General features: G+C 40.2%; 1 protein-coding gene and 1 long non-coding RNA gene across 7 annotated transcripts in view; one reads left to right on the top strand and one right to left on the bottom strand.

Annotated features, from left to right (window-relative positions):
• The window catches only part of LOC138853580 (uncharacterized), a 134,842-nt gene extending 127,631 nt beyond the window's left edge, over positions 1-7,211 (top strand). For all 5 annotated transcript variants that reach the window (XR_011392745.1, XR_011392746.1, XR_011392749.1 and 2 more), the window contains exon 5: positions 7,072-7,211. This is a non-coding gene — a long non-coding RNA (uncharacterized lncRNA). The remainder of the gene's footprint in view (positions 1-7,071) is intronic.
• Positions 1-17,163, bottom strand: part of LOC128693679 (sphingomyelin phosphodiesterase) — an 84,986-nt gene that overhangs the window by 12,166 nt on the left and 55,657 nt on the right. Inside the window, exons 4-10 of one of the 2 annotated variants that reach the window (XM_053783462.2) lie at positions 15,400-15,583; positions 14,242-14,438; positions 13,695-13,828; positions 9,210-9,374; positions 7,614-7,841; positions 7,062-7,234; positions 3,644-3,835 (exon numbers count right to left, since the gene is read on the bottom strand). In XM_053783462.2, coding sequence (XP_053639437.1) covers positions 3,644-3,835; positions 7,062-7,234; positions 7,614-7,841; positions 9,210-9,374; positions 13,695-13,828; positions 14,242-14,438; positions 15,400-15,583 — 1,273 coding nt within the window. The remainder of the gene's footprint in view (positions 1-3,643; positions 3,836-7,061; positions 7,235-7,613; positions 7,842-9,209; positions 9,375-13,694; positions 13,829-14,241; positions 14,439-15,399; positions 15,584-17,163) is intronic. The other variant, XM_053783463.2, reaches the window with a different exon arrangement.

Genomic DNA, 17,163 nt, shown 5'->3' with positions numbered 1-17,163 from the left:
GGAGGAGGGTGAGTAAAGATTGGGACAGTAATGGACTGTACCAAAGTAGAGGGGGAGGGAAGAGTGTAAGGGACTGGAGATGACGTGTGGGGGGGGGGGGGGGGACATAATAGGCAGAAACCTGGGAGGTGGCAGAAGAGGGAGAAACTTGGGAGGGGACGGGGGTGGAAGGCATAGTACGAGGAGGAGGGTGAATCTCCACACTTGTAATAGAGCCAGAGAGAGGGGAAGAACTAGGTACAGAGACTGGAAAGGTAAAGTGTGGAGGTGGAAGAAGGGAAGGAAGGGGCAAAGAAGATTTGAGCAATGTGGATTTTTTGGACTTCTGAGTAGAGGGGCGATTGGTATTAGGTGTCGTACGAGGTCTTGTTGATACTGGGGCTTGTGAGGAAGGACGCGAAGATGTGAGAACAGACTGAGTTGTAGTCGGGACGTCAGAGCCAAGGACAGCAAAAGGATTAGATGCCGTAGTGGCTATGGGAGGGGTAACAACAGAGGAGGCTGCAGAAGATGGGACCCCAGAAGTGGGGGGATGTTTGGAAACACGAGAATAAGAAACACGGGGTAGTCTCCCTTGGAGGCGGAGATGAGTAACTGCCATAGCATAAGGGAGACCTTCTGCCTCTTTGAGGCAACGGATTTCACGTTCATTTAAGTAGACCTGGCAACGGCAGGAGTACAAAGGGTGAGCTTCATTACAATTAAGGCAAGATGGAGGTTGACTGCAAGATGTATTAGAATGGTCGTCGGCACCACAGACTGGGCATTCGGCCATAGATCTGCAATATTTCACTGGGTGACCAAAACGGCAGCAATTTCTACATTGTTGCGGTGTAGGTATCACCTTTCGAACTTGTAACCGATGTCCCGCGACATATACAGAGGACGGGAGTTCTCGGCTGTCAAAAGTTAAACGAGCCACATTGCAAGGGTAACGTCTCTGCCCCCGGGCAGGAAGGACATAAGTGTCTACTTTGAGGATTGGGAGATCCTGGAGTTCCAGCTGTTCAAAAATGTCATTGCCACATGACTGGAAATTCTGTTGGACTATGGTATGGGGCAGAATGACAGTACCACTACAAGAATTGAGAGAAAGATGTTTTTCAATAGTGACAGGAGTAGTATCGATATTCGAAAGGAGAGAAAGATCATGAGCTTGGGCAGCATTCTGGACAGTGATGATGCGCATACCGCTCTTGAGAGCATGAAATGAAATATCTCTACCAACATGACGCAGGAGCACTTTGCCAATACTATGGTCAGAAAGGTAGGCAGAAGAAGAAGTCGGTCTTAAAGTAAAGAATTTAGTCCATTGTGTGGTCCGAAACCGAGCGTGGAGAGGGAGTGCTTGACGTGTCGGTCTTTTCCGAGTAGAATGGGAAGGTAACGAAGGAGCATCATCAGGAGATTGACGTTGGCGTTTAGGAGTAGGACCGGAGTTGGTCCGGCGTGAAATGGGTGGGCGATTCGAAAATTGCCGTACCGTAGAGGGAGAAGCCGGAAGCATAGTCAAAGGAGAGCGGAGTGCAGACAAATCGAAGGAGTCAGTCGAAGCCCCGGTACCTGAAGCGGGTGAGGAAACAGCACCAGCAAGAGGTACAGGGGCATCAGGAATGTCCGAAGAGTGGTCTAAACACAAGGCAGGGTCAGAATGGGGTGCGGTATCAAGAAGGGGCCCTGGGGTAGTGGGTTCATGGACTAGGGCTGCCATGGTTAGGTTACTCCTTTGCTTTTTGTTTTTAAGAAAAAGAAAGAAGAAAAGAAAATAAAAATAATAAAAAAGAATAAAAAAAAGGGGGGAGCGGGGAGGAATGAAAGGGCCGGAAATCTCCCTCCGCGCCCAAGAGGACCTCAACACCGCTAGTAGCGCAGATGCAGCATGGAACCCGTGCCATATCCTACCCTTCATGCCAGTAAACCAGCAATCCGGGATAGCAACCTCACATCTGCCGAGCTACCTCGGTGGACAAAAGAGAGGGCAGCCGGATATCCGCCACAAAGCATACCTCCTTCGGCCACCACCCCTGGAATCCGAAAGGTGGCTTCCAGAGATACACCCGTCGCCCGAAAGACACCCAAAGCTACTCCGGGATACCGGAGAGGGATCGGGACATCCCCAGGCAATCCAGATTCCACGGCAAACTACGCCACCGCCAAGAACCTCAACGGAATGGGATGGACCCCGGTGTCCTTTCCCCTACCTAGGATGTTAGGTAAGACACATATGCAACAGTAAGGTATCTTTATTTCGAAACGTTTCGCCTACACAGTAGGCTTCTTCAGTCGAGTACAGAAAAGTTGATAGAAGCAGAAGAGACTTGAAGACGATGTAATCAGTCCATCACCCTTAAAGTTTTGAGGTGGTCAGTCCCTCAGTCTGGAGAAGAGCATTGTCCCATAGTATGAAACAATATGGAGATGAAGTGACAGGATGGAGCCTTATATAGCGCCAGGAGGTGAGACGTAGGTCACTAGAAGAGGTAAGAACGCAGATGTTGGGAGGTCAGGTCCCTCTCAAATCCAGCCGTTCTCACTAGTAGAGGTTGTCGAAGTTGATTGCAGGTCTGTACCAAGATACCCTTGTGTTGCAGTGTCTGACAGATTGAACATTAAAATGGTATAAAATACCGACAGGTTGTTAGGTAAGACACATATGCAACAGTAAGGTATCTTTATTTCAAAATGAAATAAAGATACCTTACTGTTGCATATGTGTCTTACCTAACAACCTGTCGGTATTTTATACCATTTTAAACCCCTACCTAGGAACTAGCGCGCCTGTGGGAGAAATCCCAAAGGCCAAAAAGAGGAAGGGCAAAAGGGAGGGGTGAGGAGGAATGGAAAAAGGGGAGGATGGGATAGGGGAGGGGAGAATGGGGGGTAATTAGGTTCGGTCTGAGGAAGAAGACCGACAGGGCTAATTCCTCAGACCAAGAGCCTCTTCACCACGCCAAGGAGCCCCCCTTGAAGAGGAATATATTGTCAGACTGTGATGATGGGAGATGGAGCCCAGCCTCTGCCTTGTCCTAGCCTATGTCAAACGATGACTGAGACCGAGGTAGCTAGCTCGCCTCGCACTCAAGCTGTATCCCGTGACGTCACACAAACAGTCACAGGCCTAGGGATCTCCTATCTAAAGCACATGGATGATACTGATATGCTATACAACACAGGGATCAGCAACTATGCTGACATTCAGGGAAACCTGTTATTTTTATATAGCTGGACTCTAGTTCTGGAAATGGGAAGTACAATGCCTACACTTTAAAGGAGGGGGTTTGGGATATTGGCAGTTTGGAGGGATGTGTAATAGGACGGTATATATATATAACTGGGGCCCTGATATTATATTCTATATGGAGTTTATTATATTACTTCAGGTCACTTTTTATATTGTATCTTTAGAAGCATATATAAACTGTTGTATCTGGGTGCCTCTGCAAAAACAGTGATTATGTAAGAGCGAGGTGAAACCGTTGAATAATGATGAAAGTATTTTCGTTTTGGGGATTTTCTTTTTGTATCAACCTGCCTAAGTGGGAGACAGCCGACTTGTTGAAAAAAAAAAAAAGTACGTACCGTACTGAGTAAGAAAGTATTAGACATATTAACATCTTGCCAAAAGAAGATAATTACTACATACCAGTTTTTATTATTGCAGTAATTCATGTTCAGTGATATTATTCTAAACCCAGGTCGCACAAGAACTGAGTAAAATGCTCCTTTTCTTATTGATGGAGAGGTATCTTGTGGCAACCAGCGTCGCCACTGTCGATCTAACTCATCGTACAACCAGCTGACACTATAATCTCCCAAGATGTATGGTGGGGGAAAACTGAAAGCATAACAAGAATGCATTCTTTGGTCTACACAGTACAGGCGTGTCTGGCTATATGCAGTAGATGAATTCACAGCTCACAGCAGCTGTACTAACCTTATTCAGGGCATCAATACTTTTTTTTTTTTTCAGCAAACTGGCCGTATCCCACCAAGGCAGGGTGGCCCAAAAAGAAAAACAGAAGTTTCTCTTTTTAAATTTAGTAATTTATACAGAAGGGGTTACTAGCTCCTTGCTCCCAGCATTTTAATCGTCTCTTACAACACACATGGCTTACGGAGGAAGAATTCTGTTCCATTTCCCCATGGAGGTAAGAGGAAATAAACAAGAATAAGAACTAGAAAGAAAATAGAAGAAAACCCAGAGGGTGTGTATATATATATATACGCTTGTACATGTATGCGTAGTGTGACCTAAGTATAAGTAGAAGTAGCAAGACATACCTGTAATCTTGCATATTTATGAGACAGACAAAAGACACCAACAATCCTACCATCATGTAAAGCAATTACAGGCTTTCGTTTTACAGTCACTTGGCAGGACGGTAGTACCTCCCTGGGTGGTCGCTGTCTACCAACCTACCACCTACAGCATCAACACTTAACCCCACATAATAATAAAATACGTTTTGCAAACCACACTGATTACATACAGTGTATGTATAATGCACATTTGGAATTACATTATTGCTATGACAGTGACAATGCACAATAAGGAATTCACATAAAATGAGGAAAATCTGCAAATTTTTATTGTAAAAGGCAGTGTTGAACAAAGTAGCTGAGATGCCCTAGGAAAAGATCTTTTCAGCATTTTTCTTCATTGCTTTTCCTTTCACTCTGTGTGTGCATGTGTGCATGCATGCATCACATACTATACACTTCTTGGGTAAATCCAAATTTGGTTGGTATTATTTAACATTAATTTAAACACAGTACTCTAATTTCTTTTTGCAACAGTGACTTCCCTATGTACTCATGATACAAAGAATACTTTGTGGTATAGACAGGAATGTAGCAATAACAAGATATGACTGAAAATTACATTATCTTTAACACAGAAGGAAGTGTAACACAATGACAGAGTCAAAGAAGATTCCATAGAAGTATTTAAAAATAGATATGGCAAGTCTATTTCGTGTTAATCAAAAGTTGAGAGCTGGACCTAGTCGTAGAGATCCCACTACTGAATATTAAATAGGTATTAACAAAGAAAGTAGGCAGTATGTTGGTAAACAGACAGTAACATCCCAGAGAGGTACTTCCATCCTGCCAAGTGGGTGTATACAATTTTTATTTCTTTGCAAGTTTACATTGAGATTCTGTTACAATAATGAGTTGCAGTGCAGAGAGAGCCACTATCATGCCATGGCATTATGGGCAGACTTAAAATAATGGCTTACAGACTATCTAATACTAGAGAAATTGATCACAGTTTGTTAAAGCAGACAGTAGGTTACAGTCAAGTTTCAATCAAGTTATAAAACTGGGGATATTACACTGGGACAATTTTAAAGTATTTTGTAGGTTGTGCATATCAATAGTAAATATTTAAGTTATAATACTGGAATATAATACTGAACATTGGTGAAAGTAGTTTACAGTATGAGAATGCTACAGTATGGGGTAAGGCAGTATTTATTCTACAGTGTAGTATTATGTATGAACTTTGGGTATTTAAATTTTGAAATGTTAAGATTTAGGTAATTGGGAGTTTTTTTTGGGGGTAAATTTAAGTACTGAGTATTGAATATTTAGTATAGGGTGAGTAGACGGTTTTTGAGAAGTCTTAAATTGATGTTCAGACTGGGTTACTTTAGTATTTACTGGTAAGGAGTTCCAAATTTTGGGGCCCTTTGTGTGCATAGAGTTCTTACATAGTGTGATGTGGACACGGGGTACATCGAAAAGTGATCTGTGTCTTGTGTTATGGTTGTGCGTCCTGTTAAGGGTGGTGAGGAGAAGTTTGAGTGAAGGGTTTATGTTTGAATGTAATGTTCTATGTATGTAGTAGGCGCAAGAATAAGTAAGATGTTCTTTACGGTGAGTAGTTTTAGACCTTTGTATATTGGTGGAGTATGCTGCCTGGAGTGGGAATTTATCATTATTCTGACTGCAGCCTTTTGCTGGGTTATTAGTGGTCTTAGATGATTTAATGTTGTTGATTCCAATGCACAAATTCCATAGGCGAGATAAGATTATGAGTAATACAGTGCGTGAGATAAGATTATGAGTAATACAGTGCAAGGAAGAGCTGATTGTGGAACATAGTACTGTATCTTTGATAGTATGCCTACTGTCTTAGAGATTTACTTGGAAATTTGTTGTATATGGGTCTGGAATTAAAGGCTACCTGGAATTAAAGACGCACCTCTGTGCGTCTTGTGATGGGTGATCCATTTAGCTTTATGTTAAGTGGAACATTTGTGGCTCTGTTTCCAAACTGAATGAAATAGGTTTTGTCAGTATTGAGTGTAAGCTTGTTAATCATCATCCAGGCAGATATTTTCTGCAATTCAGCATTAACAGTGTTGGCCAGTATGACTGGGTTTGGGTGAGAGAAGACGTATGCTGTGTCATCTGCAAATAATATGGGTTTGAGTAGTTGAAATGCATTCGGTAGGTCACTGATGTAAATGAGAAACAGGAGAGGGCCAAGGACACTTCCAAGTGGGACCCCAACTGTAATTGGTTGTGTGGAAGAGTTAGCTCCATTTGTGTACACATATTGGCTTCTGTTACTAAGGTATGACTTTAGGAAACCTGTAATTGTTTTACATGATGGTAGGATTGCTGGTGTCTTTTTTTTTCTGTCTCATAAACATGCAAGATTGCAGGTATGTCTTACTACTTCTACTTATACTTAGGTCACACTATACATACATGTACAAGCATATATATACACACACCCGTCTGGGTTTTCTTCTATTGTTAGTTCTTGTTTATTTCCTCTTATTTCCATGGGGAAGTGGAACGGAATTCTTCCTCAGTAAGCCATGCATGTCGTAAGAGGCGACTAAAATGCCAGGAGCAAGGAGGCTAGTAACCCCTTCTCCTGTATACATTACTGAAGTTAAAAAGAGAAACTTTTGTTTTTCTTTTTTGGGCCACCTTGCCTCAGTGGGATATGGCCAGTTTGTTGAAAGAAAGATGATTAACGAAAACTATTTACCTCAAAACTATCTTGTACACATTATGACAAAAGACTAATGCTGTCATCTTACCTATTTACAGGAGCAGCTTCATGGTTCCCAAGAGCTGGAAATATTGGTGTGTAAGGAAAATAATCCATAAGCTGCTGAACAGTTGCTCTCATAACATTCAAATTGCTTTCCCTTGTCTGATTCCAAATATCATGTGGTGGAAGATCACCCGTCCAAATGATGTAATCAATGTTCTGATAAAAGATTGTAGGAAAAGTCAAAATGTAAGACCACCCCTCCAAATGATGTAGTCAAATTTATAAATGAATAAACAGCAACCCATATTGCTTAATGATATCTGAAGCGCTTGTGATCCAACCTAAATACCTGCCATTCCCCAGGTGCTGTATGACTCCTAGCATTTAATATTGACACACAAACATCAAATTTCTCACAGGATTGTATAACCCATTTATGAAATTCCACAATTTTTTTTGTTTGGTATTCAGTAATAAATGTTTGAAACATTTAACAATTAAAACATAATAATAATTTTATAAGTATATTAATACTAATTATAGTAAATAATAAATTAATACATTTCAGTAAAAGATAAACAGTAATGATACTCACAGGATGTAGATAAGCAATGTTGTCCAGCATACTTTCTATGGTTCTCAAGGGTGTGTCACACTTCCTGTAATCTCCCCATAATCCTGCTCTCTTGTCTAGAGATTTGACAGGGCCAGAACTAGCCCGACAACATAAGGGTTCACCACAGTCTGCATTTGATCCTGCTCTGTATTCCGGATCAAAGTGAGTATCTGACAGGTGCAGAACTTTCAGTGTTGGCATTCCCTCCTGCAGAAAAACGGCAATTTAAACTAAGTGTTTCAACACCCAGAAAAAAACAAGGTAAAAATAATACTGTATAGAGAGGGGAGACCTGATCGAAGTGTATAAGTGGAAGATAGGTATTAATAAAGGGGATATTAATAAGGTCTTGAGGATGTCTCTCCAAGAGAGAACCCGCAGTAATGGATTTAAATTAGATAAGTTTAGATTTAGAAAGGACATAGGAAAGTATTGGTTTGGAAATAGGGTAGTTGATGAGTGGAACAGTCTACCTAGTTGGGTTATTGAGGCTAGGACTTTGGGTAGTTTCAAATCTAGGTTGGATAAGTACATGAGTGGGAAGGGTTGGATTTGAGTGGGACTTTCACATCAGAGCTTATTTCTTGGGTAGCATTGAAAATTGGGTTGGGTAAATGTTTTGTTAGTGGGATGAATTGTAAAGGACCTGCCTAGTATGGGCCAGCAGGCCTCCTGCAGTGTTCCTCCTTTCTTATGTTCTTATGTTCTTATGTTCTTATGTAAAATTCGGCTTCTCCTGAAAATTATAATACAGTGGACCCCCGCTTAACGATCACCTCCCAATGCGACCAATTATGTAAGTGCGTTTGTACGTGTATGTTTGGGGGTCTGAAATGGACTAATCTACTTCACAATATTCCTTATGGGAACAAATTCGGTCAGTACTGGCACCTGAACATACTTCTGGAATGAAAAAATATCGTTAACTGGGGGTCCACTGTACAGTGGTCTCTCGAGTTATGATATTATACATTCCAGAAGGCATATCGTATATCAAAAATATCATAACTCAAACTCCAAAATACATTGTTTTATAGTAATTTGTGTCAAGATGCCAGAACACCCAACTTACCCTCGGATGCTTGTTGAAACACACTGGGATCTTCCGAGTGATAAACAAGCATAGGCTGCAGCTTGCAATCTGCTGAGGAGGCAAAGCAGGCAAGACAGGGCAGGCCAGAGCAGGTATGGAGTGATCTCCATTTAAGAACCTTTCATCACCCTGCCTTGTCTCTGAGCTGGGGCCCACCCAACCCTGCTCGACCATCTTATACTTATCAGATCTCAAGTTTTTTCATGGCAACTCAAAACTAAATTCTTTCATGAGGGTAAGTCATAACTCAGGGGATCACTGTGTACATATTGGATAGCCCACTGAATTAAGAAAGCATATGAAAACAAACTGCGACTGAAATTTTAAATTCATGTTTATTTTACAGGAAGTCTATACGTATACAGCACTGCTACTGAACCAACGTATTTTCATTAAAATATGAATCCAAATGAAAACTCTTACACAAATAACATCCATGAATATTCAACTGCATATATTGTAATCAATTTGATTAAGCTTACCATAGGAGGTTCTGGTTGGGGTATTGGAGGTTTGGGCACAGGTGGGAAGGCCACACGCCATTCATGGTAAGGATTATATGGAGTGCCACAAATATCTCCTATCAGAAATCCACATACTTCATCTGGACTCATTACTAAGTTTTCTACCACATAAACCACTTCATCCTGAAACACACCTCACCAGATTTAGTTAGTAAATAGCAAAACTTTCAAAATATATACTGCATTACAAACAGGATAGAAAATTTACAATAATACATTACAATCATGTGTCGCTTAAGCGATTTTGTCGTTGTCCAGTCATAATAAAGTGTAGTTACACAAACCTAGATGATATAGCCTACTGCACACCTAGGTTATATGGTATAACTTAGAGACTATGATGAATAAAACAACATGAGATGAAATCAAGCACAAGGGAAAAATGATGCTATCAAAAGACAGTAAACACATGATGTATGAGGCATCTGCCAGCTTAACATGAAATATTGTTTTACTGTAAATTTTTTTATAAGCAGAAAGAGTACTTTTTTTTTTTTTTTTTTTTTCAACAAGTCGGCCGTCTCCCACCGAGGCAGGGTGACCCAAAAAAAAAAAGAAAGAAAATCCCCAAAAAGAAAATACTTTCATCATCATTCAACACTTTCACCACACTCACACATTATCACTGCTTTTGCAGAGGTGCTCAGAATACAACAGTTTAGAAGCATATACGTATAGAGATACACAACATATCCCTCCACTCTAGAATAACAATAAAATGTACAGTATAGTAAATATATAAACCAGTAACATAATTGTTTATTATCAAGTACTATACCTTTATACGACTGGCAGCACAGCATGTTTGTTTACCCCACCATCATATATGTGGTCTGTCATTAATAGAAACGTTGTGGCACATGACTGCATATGTTAACAAGGTAGTAGTAAATCATCAAGGACACTGGCTTTCCGGACAAAGGATTAAGCCTTCACCTCTCCTTACATCAAATAATTCACATGGATTCAGCATTTCACATTCAACAGGTCTGTCACTGCTGAAAGGAAGTCTAGTTCCATTAGGAGATCCCTCAGAAAATGAAGCAGTCAGAGGCCTGCTGATTGCCTGTTGAAAATTGTGGAGATCCTCTCCACTATCCCACTCCTATACCAGGCCTCCCTGTGAACACCTCACCCCTCTAGGGAGGTTCTTTGATGATGATGAGGGGCTCTTGATTCTAGAAATTTGATTTGTTCTTCCCTTCCTTGAATCTAACTTGATAGCCTCCCATTTCCCAGGCAATGTATGAACCCTATGAGTTGTAAATAGCGAATGAATTTTTAGTATCATTGCCTCGGCATGCATTCGTATGTTCTCAAGACTGTTTTAGATTGGCTGTGCTAATAGTTCCCAAGAGTTGTGAAAAATATTGAGCCAACAGACCAGTTGGATAGTGTGGAGCACTGCCAGTGCCTGAGCTGATATATCTCATTGTGATCCCAGGTTTATATTTTGGGCACACCATACATGTGTGCTAGTCTGGGTGTGAAAGGAATCAGGTGAAAAAGTCTATTTACCCTGTTCTGATTGCCTAAGGAAATCTCAGTTATTTCACACCCATACCAGCACATATGTAGGATCTGCCAAAATCACATGAACTTGGGATCTCAATGAGATCTATTATCTCAGACATTAGCAGTGCTCCACACAAACTAGCTGATCTATTAGCTAAGCATCTTTCACAACTCTTGGAAATTATTAACACAGCCCACCTAAAACACTCCAGAGAACACGTTAATGTTAATGTATGCCATAGTGATGACACTACAAATGCATGCACTCTATGCAAAAAGACCAAGAACTACCTTATGAACTTTCCACAAGAAACAATCCACAACTCAAAACTTGGGATCATTCACAATCTCCAAAGTTTTGGATGCTGTAGATGTTTATGGCAGGTTCAGTGCAAGATCAACTTCAGTAAGTATTCAAAATATAGAGTATTATTTTGATGGTCCAAGTTTTTTTTATTATCACACTGGCCGATTCCCACCAAGGCAGGGTGGCCCGAAAAAGAAAAACTTTCACCATCATTCACTCCATCACTGTCTTGCCAGAAGGGTGCTTTACACTACAGTTTTTAAACTGCAACATTAACACCCCTCCTTCAGAGTGCAGGCACTGTACTTCCCATCTCCAGGACTCAAGTCCGGCCTGCCGGTTTCCCTGAATCCCTTCATAAATGTTACTTTGCTCACACTCCAACAGCACGTCAAGTATTAAAAACCATTTGTCTCCATTCACTCCTATCAAACACGCTCACGCATGCCTGCTGGAAGTCCAAGCCCCTCGCACACAAAACCTCCTTTACCCCCTCCCTCCAACCCTTCCTAGGCCGACCCCTACCCCGCCTTCCTTCCACTACAGACTGATACACTCTTGAAGTTATTCTGTTTCGCTCCATTCTCTCTACATGTCCGAACCACCTCAACAACCCTTCCTCAGCCCTCTGGACAACAGTTTTGGTAATCCCGCACCTCCTCCTAACTTCCAAACTACGAATTCTCTGCATTATATTCACACCACACATTGCCCTCAGACATGACATCTCCACTGCCTCCAGCCTTCTCCTCGCTGCAACATTCATCACCCATGCTTCACACCCATATAAGAGCGTTGGTAAAACTATACTCTCATACATTCCCCTCTTTGCCTCCAAGGACAAAGTTCTCTGTCTCCACAGACTCCTAAGTGCACCACTCACTCTTTTTCCCTCATCAATTCTATGATTCACCTCATCTTTCATAGACCCATCCGCTGACACGTCCACTCCCAAATATCTGAATACGTTCACCTCCTCCATACTCTCTCCCTCCAATCTGATATTCAATCTTTCATCACCTAATCTTTTTGTTATCCTCATAACCTTACTCTTTCCTATATTCACCTTTAATTTTCTTCTTTTGCACACCCTACCAAATTCATCCACCAATCTCTGCAGCTTCTCTTCAGAATCTCCCAAGAGCACAGTGTCATCAGCAAAGAGCAGCTGTGACAACTCCCACCCTGTGTGTGATTCTTTATCTTTTAACTCCACGCCTCTTGCCAAGACCCTCGCATTTACTTCTCTTACAACCCCATCTATAAATATATTAAACAACCACGGTGACATCACACATCCTTGTCTAAGGCCTACTTTTACTGGGAAAAAATTTCCCTCTTTTCTACATACTCTAACTTGAGCCTCACTATCCTTGTAAAAACTCTTCACTGCTTTCAGTAACCTACCTCCTACACCATACACTTGCAACATCTGCCACATTGCCCCCCTATCCACCCTGTCATACGCCTTTTCCAAATCCATAAATGCCACAAAGACCTCTTTAGCCTTATCTAAATACTGTTCACTTATATGTTTCACTGTAAACACCTGGTCCACACACCCCCTACCTTTCCTAAAGCCTCCTTGTTCATCTGCTATCCTATTCTCCGTCTTACTCTTAATTCTTTCAATTATAACTCTACCATACACTTTACCAGGTACACTCAACAGACTTATCCCCCTATAATTTTTGCACTCTCTTTTATCCCCTTTGCCTTTATACAAAGGAACTATGCATGCTCTCTGCCAATCCCTAGGTACCTTACCCTCTTCCATACATTTATTAAATAATTGCACCAACCACTCCAAAACTATATCCCCACCTGCTTTTAACATTTCTATCTTTATCCCATCAATCCCGGCTGCCTTACCCCCTTTCATTTTACCTACTGCCTCACGAACTTCCCCCACACTCACAACTGGCTCTTCCTCACTCCTACAAGATGTTATTCCTCCTTGCCCTATACACGAAATCACAGCTTCCCTATCTTCATCAACATTTAACAATTTCTCAAAATATTCCCTCCATCTTCCCAATACCTCTAACTCTCCATTTAATAACTCTCCTCTCCTATTTTTAACTGACAAATCCATTTGTTCTCTAGGCTTCCTTAACTTGTTAATCTCACTCCAAAACTTTTTCTTATTTTCAACAAAATTTGTTGATAACAGCTCACCCACTCTCTCATTTGCTCTCTTTTTACATTGCTTCACCACTCTCTTAACCTCTCTCTTTTTCTCCATATACTCTTCCCTCCTTGCATCACTTCTACTTTGTAAAAACTTCTCATATTTTAATGCATAACTTATGTTATGGTTCAGAGGATCATTTGAATTTCAATGTTTGAGCACATCTGGTAAGACAGCTACTAAATGAGTGATGGTGAATGCATTTCCTTCTTTGGGACATTGCTAGGAAGCTTCATCTGGAACTGGGCCACAGGGGTGATGACCCTTGGAATCAAGAGGTAGGAATGGTTGACCCTATCATGATTAGCAGTGGCTGTTTCATGTGGTAAAAAACACTTATACTTTACAAAGACCATGTTGCTTGTGGTCAAACAGTTTGTGTTAATCTAATATATATACTACAGTTAGTTTCAAATCATAAAAGACTTACTGCCATAAGATAGATGATACCCATACACACTCGTGGAGTCTCAATCTTAAAAGACATGCACAACCTGGAGGCTGCCTTGATGATGTCATCCCTTGTCTTGCCATTTTGAACATAATGCTGCAGGAGTCCCACACCTTCAAAGCAAAAACTACATTACTTGTTTTTTAAAAAAACTATTAGTTCAAACTTACAATATAACTAAAACAAACACACACACACACATTAATGCAGTGGATTTCTGATTATTCAGCAATTAATCAGTTTTTAACATTATCTGGCAGTCTTGTGCAATCCACCATCTAAAGAAATACAGTAACAAGATAAAGGATTGTGCAAGCAAAGGGACCAAATATTAAAGAATACCAGATGATCAATCAACCTACATTCTCCTTCACATTTATGACAGTACATGTGCAGCAAGCACCAGGATCCTACAACTACCAGAGTACCAGTAACCTAAATTTATCAATAAGTACCATAGATCAACATTTATCAACATATACCAATGACCTATACATACCAACAAATACTAGTTGTCTCAACTTACCAGCTTTACAGGCATTGCAGGACATGCTGGACATGATGGATGTTTCAATCTCTTTCACTACTTGTTCAAAATCAAGGAACTTGCCCAAGTTAGAAAGAAACTTAGGCAACCTGCTCTCCCCAATAAAGCGGCCCTCACGTTTGCTCAAACGATCCAGCTCCTCATCTATTTCCAAACGCAATGCTGTGTAGTTCAGCCTGATTGAGGTAAAATATCTAGTTATAATTCACATAAACTGTGGTCATAGTAGGGTGTAGAATATTAGTTTCCATAAGATATAGCATGTTAGATATGAGTAAATGGAGACCAATGCTTTTTGGGAGTAACAAGCTGTTGGAGTGTGGGTAGGGTAATATTTTGTGAAGAGATTCAGGGGAAACTGGTTAGCCAGACTTGAGTCCTGGAGGTGGGAAGTACAATGCCTGCACTTTAAAGGAGGGGTTTGGGATATTGGCTGTTTGGTGTGACATCAAAACTGTCCTATCTGGGTGCCTCTGCAAAGACAGTGATTATGTGTGAATGATGGTGAAAGTGCTCAATGATGGTGAAAGTGTTTTTCTTTCTTTGTGTCACTCTGCCTTGGTGTGAGACAGTCGGCATGGTAAAATACTTTAGTCAGGTTCACATACAGTTACAGAAAATTATAGTCTTTGTGTGTAATATCTGAGAATAGTGCATTTATTGATCAGTTTGTAAAAGTAATGCTAGCATATTGAGAAGTAGTGCAGGCTTGAAATACAGTAAATATGATTGAAACAGTGGAAATTATCGAAGTTGTTGATGAACAATGCTTTTAGAATATTTGGAAGTGAAATTGTAAAGGTTGGTGAAGGAGTTTAGGAGGGTATGTACAAAAAAAAAAAAAAAAAAAAAAAAAAAAAAAAAGTTGAAAATGAACAAGAAAAGAGCAATGAGAGGGGAGGTGTATGGAATAAATAAATGTATTTTACATATTTGGCAGATAGGCCTATGAAAGATGAGGTAAATCAAAGAATAAACAGGGAAAAAAAAGGGACTAATGTCAAGGAATCAGTGTAAATAAAGATTACTGATGCATGTAAATAACTGAATATACCAAAGTATAATGGTGTCAGCACTTCTGTAATGGCAAGGCATGGTCTTGTGTTGAATTAGGAATTTACCCCTGGTTACACTAACCTGGAGGGATCAAACTTCTCCACTTTCTCTTTTTCCAGTTGTGTGGTAGGAAGAGAGTGTAGCTCTTGAGGGATGCCATCTGACTCAAGGTTGTTGTACGAGTCCTCTGCATCAGGGTGGTCATGCTGCAGGTCCAAGGGCTCATCACCACCACCATGTATCAGGGTGGGATGCACAGGATTACCTGTACACCAAGAAAATTCACAATACAAAAGAGACATCATTTTTGGTAACTTTAAAAACTAAGTTAACAAGTGTTCCTAAAGTTTAAGGCACATTACGACTGGCATATTATTTGCAATTAAAAGATACAATAGTAGGTGAATCCTTAGGTGCAAATATAGAAGCACTGCATCATTCAAGGTTAAGTTGCAGAAAAATTATACACTGAATAACATATATTAGAACTGTAGCAACTTTATGAAGCCAATGGCATTAATGGAGAGGTTTAACCACAAATTCCTAGGCTATCAGTCATGGGGAGACTATACCCAGATATAAGCAAGTAAGGAAAGATTTTTCAACTCTGAGTAGTAACAATAATAATGGTAAACATACAGAAAATAAATTTTTTTTGGTGGTATTCTTATTTACAATTTTTCATTTTATATGTTACTCATTGCTCAATTCATTTATTTTTGCTATATGATCATTTGGAAAATGTGGTATGCATCTGTCTGGTAACAGTCAGGGTTTACAAGATTTGTTTTAGTTTTTCTTGGGGTTGATAATGAAGATTTAGGCAATTTTTTTCCAATGTTGTTTCTTTAAACAAATGATATATTTTTTGGTACACAAATGATATATTTTTTGGTACACAAATGATATATTTTTTGGTACTCCATACATGGGCATTTGTTGAAGGTGTGGAGAGTTAAATATCTGGGCAGCAATACCGCAGGTTAATACCATATTTTGTGGCTTATAAGACTTGTTTTAGTCTCTTTGGCTTGACATCAGACGTAACTGGGAGAGCTACAGCCCACCCCAAACTTACAGCTCCTGTCACTGACCTTCAGTTTGTAGGATGCAGGGTGGTTTCTGGAGACATTTCATGAAAAAAAAAAATGCTTCTAATAAGCCACGAAATACAGTAAATGTTGGGTTTATATTTACAAGAACACAATAATGAAGATTTATGCAGTACTTTCAGTTCTCTATGACCCCTGTGGGTGTAGCGCTTAGTTTTGATTATAATAATACGTAATACTACCTCTGTATGTTAGAAGTGATCAAGGCCCCAGGACCAAAACATTTTCTAATAAATATGTCATAGTGTTTGCTTACGTGTCTTTCTAAACCAACTTGTCGGTATTTATTACCAAGGTTTATACCAATACTATATAGTACTTTGCCTAAATATTTTTTATCAATGCATATATTTTGACTTCCACCTCATAACTGCCCAATTTAGTAAATGTGTGATGGATTTATATTATTTTGAGAGCAAGAGGTAAAAAACAAAATTAGCTTGAGGGGAAGGCCATTATCACTTCTTTTATGTGCAGGGAGTAAATGTATATTTGTGTTGGAAATCAAAATGACCATTATTACATTACTGTTGTAAGTATTATGATGAATAAAACACATGTTCAACACTTGGGTATCTTTATTGCTGAAATGTTTGGCCTGCACAGCAGGCTTCTTTAGTCCAATATAGGCAAATATAACACTGGAGACAGTAGGAGTAATCTGGAGGTGATCAGTTTCTCAGCTTTTACAGGCAGTGGTCAGTCCCTCAGCCTGAGGGACTGACCACTTCAA

Source organism: Cherax quadricarinatus, chromosome 34, assembly GCF_038502225.1.
Source record: "Cherax quadricarinatus isolate ZL_2023a chromosome 34, ASM3850222v1, whole genome shotgun sequence".
Lineage (NCBI taxonomy): Eukaryota > Metazoa > Arthropoda > Malacostraca > Decapoda > Parastacidae > Cherax > Cherax quadricarinatus.
Note: the sequence above shows the minus strand (reverse complement) of the source record. Positions and strands in the feature narration are given on the sequence as shown.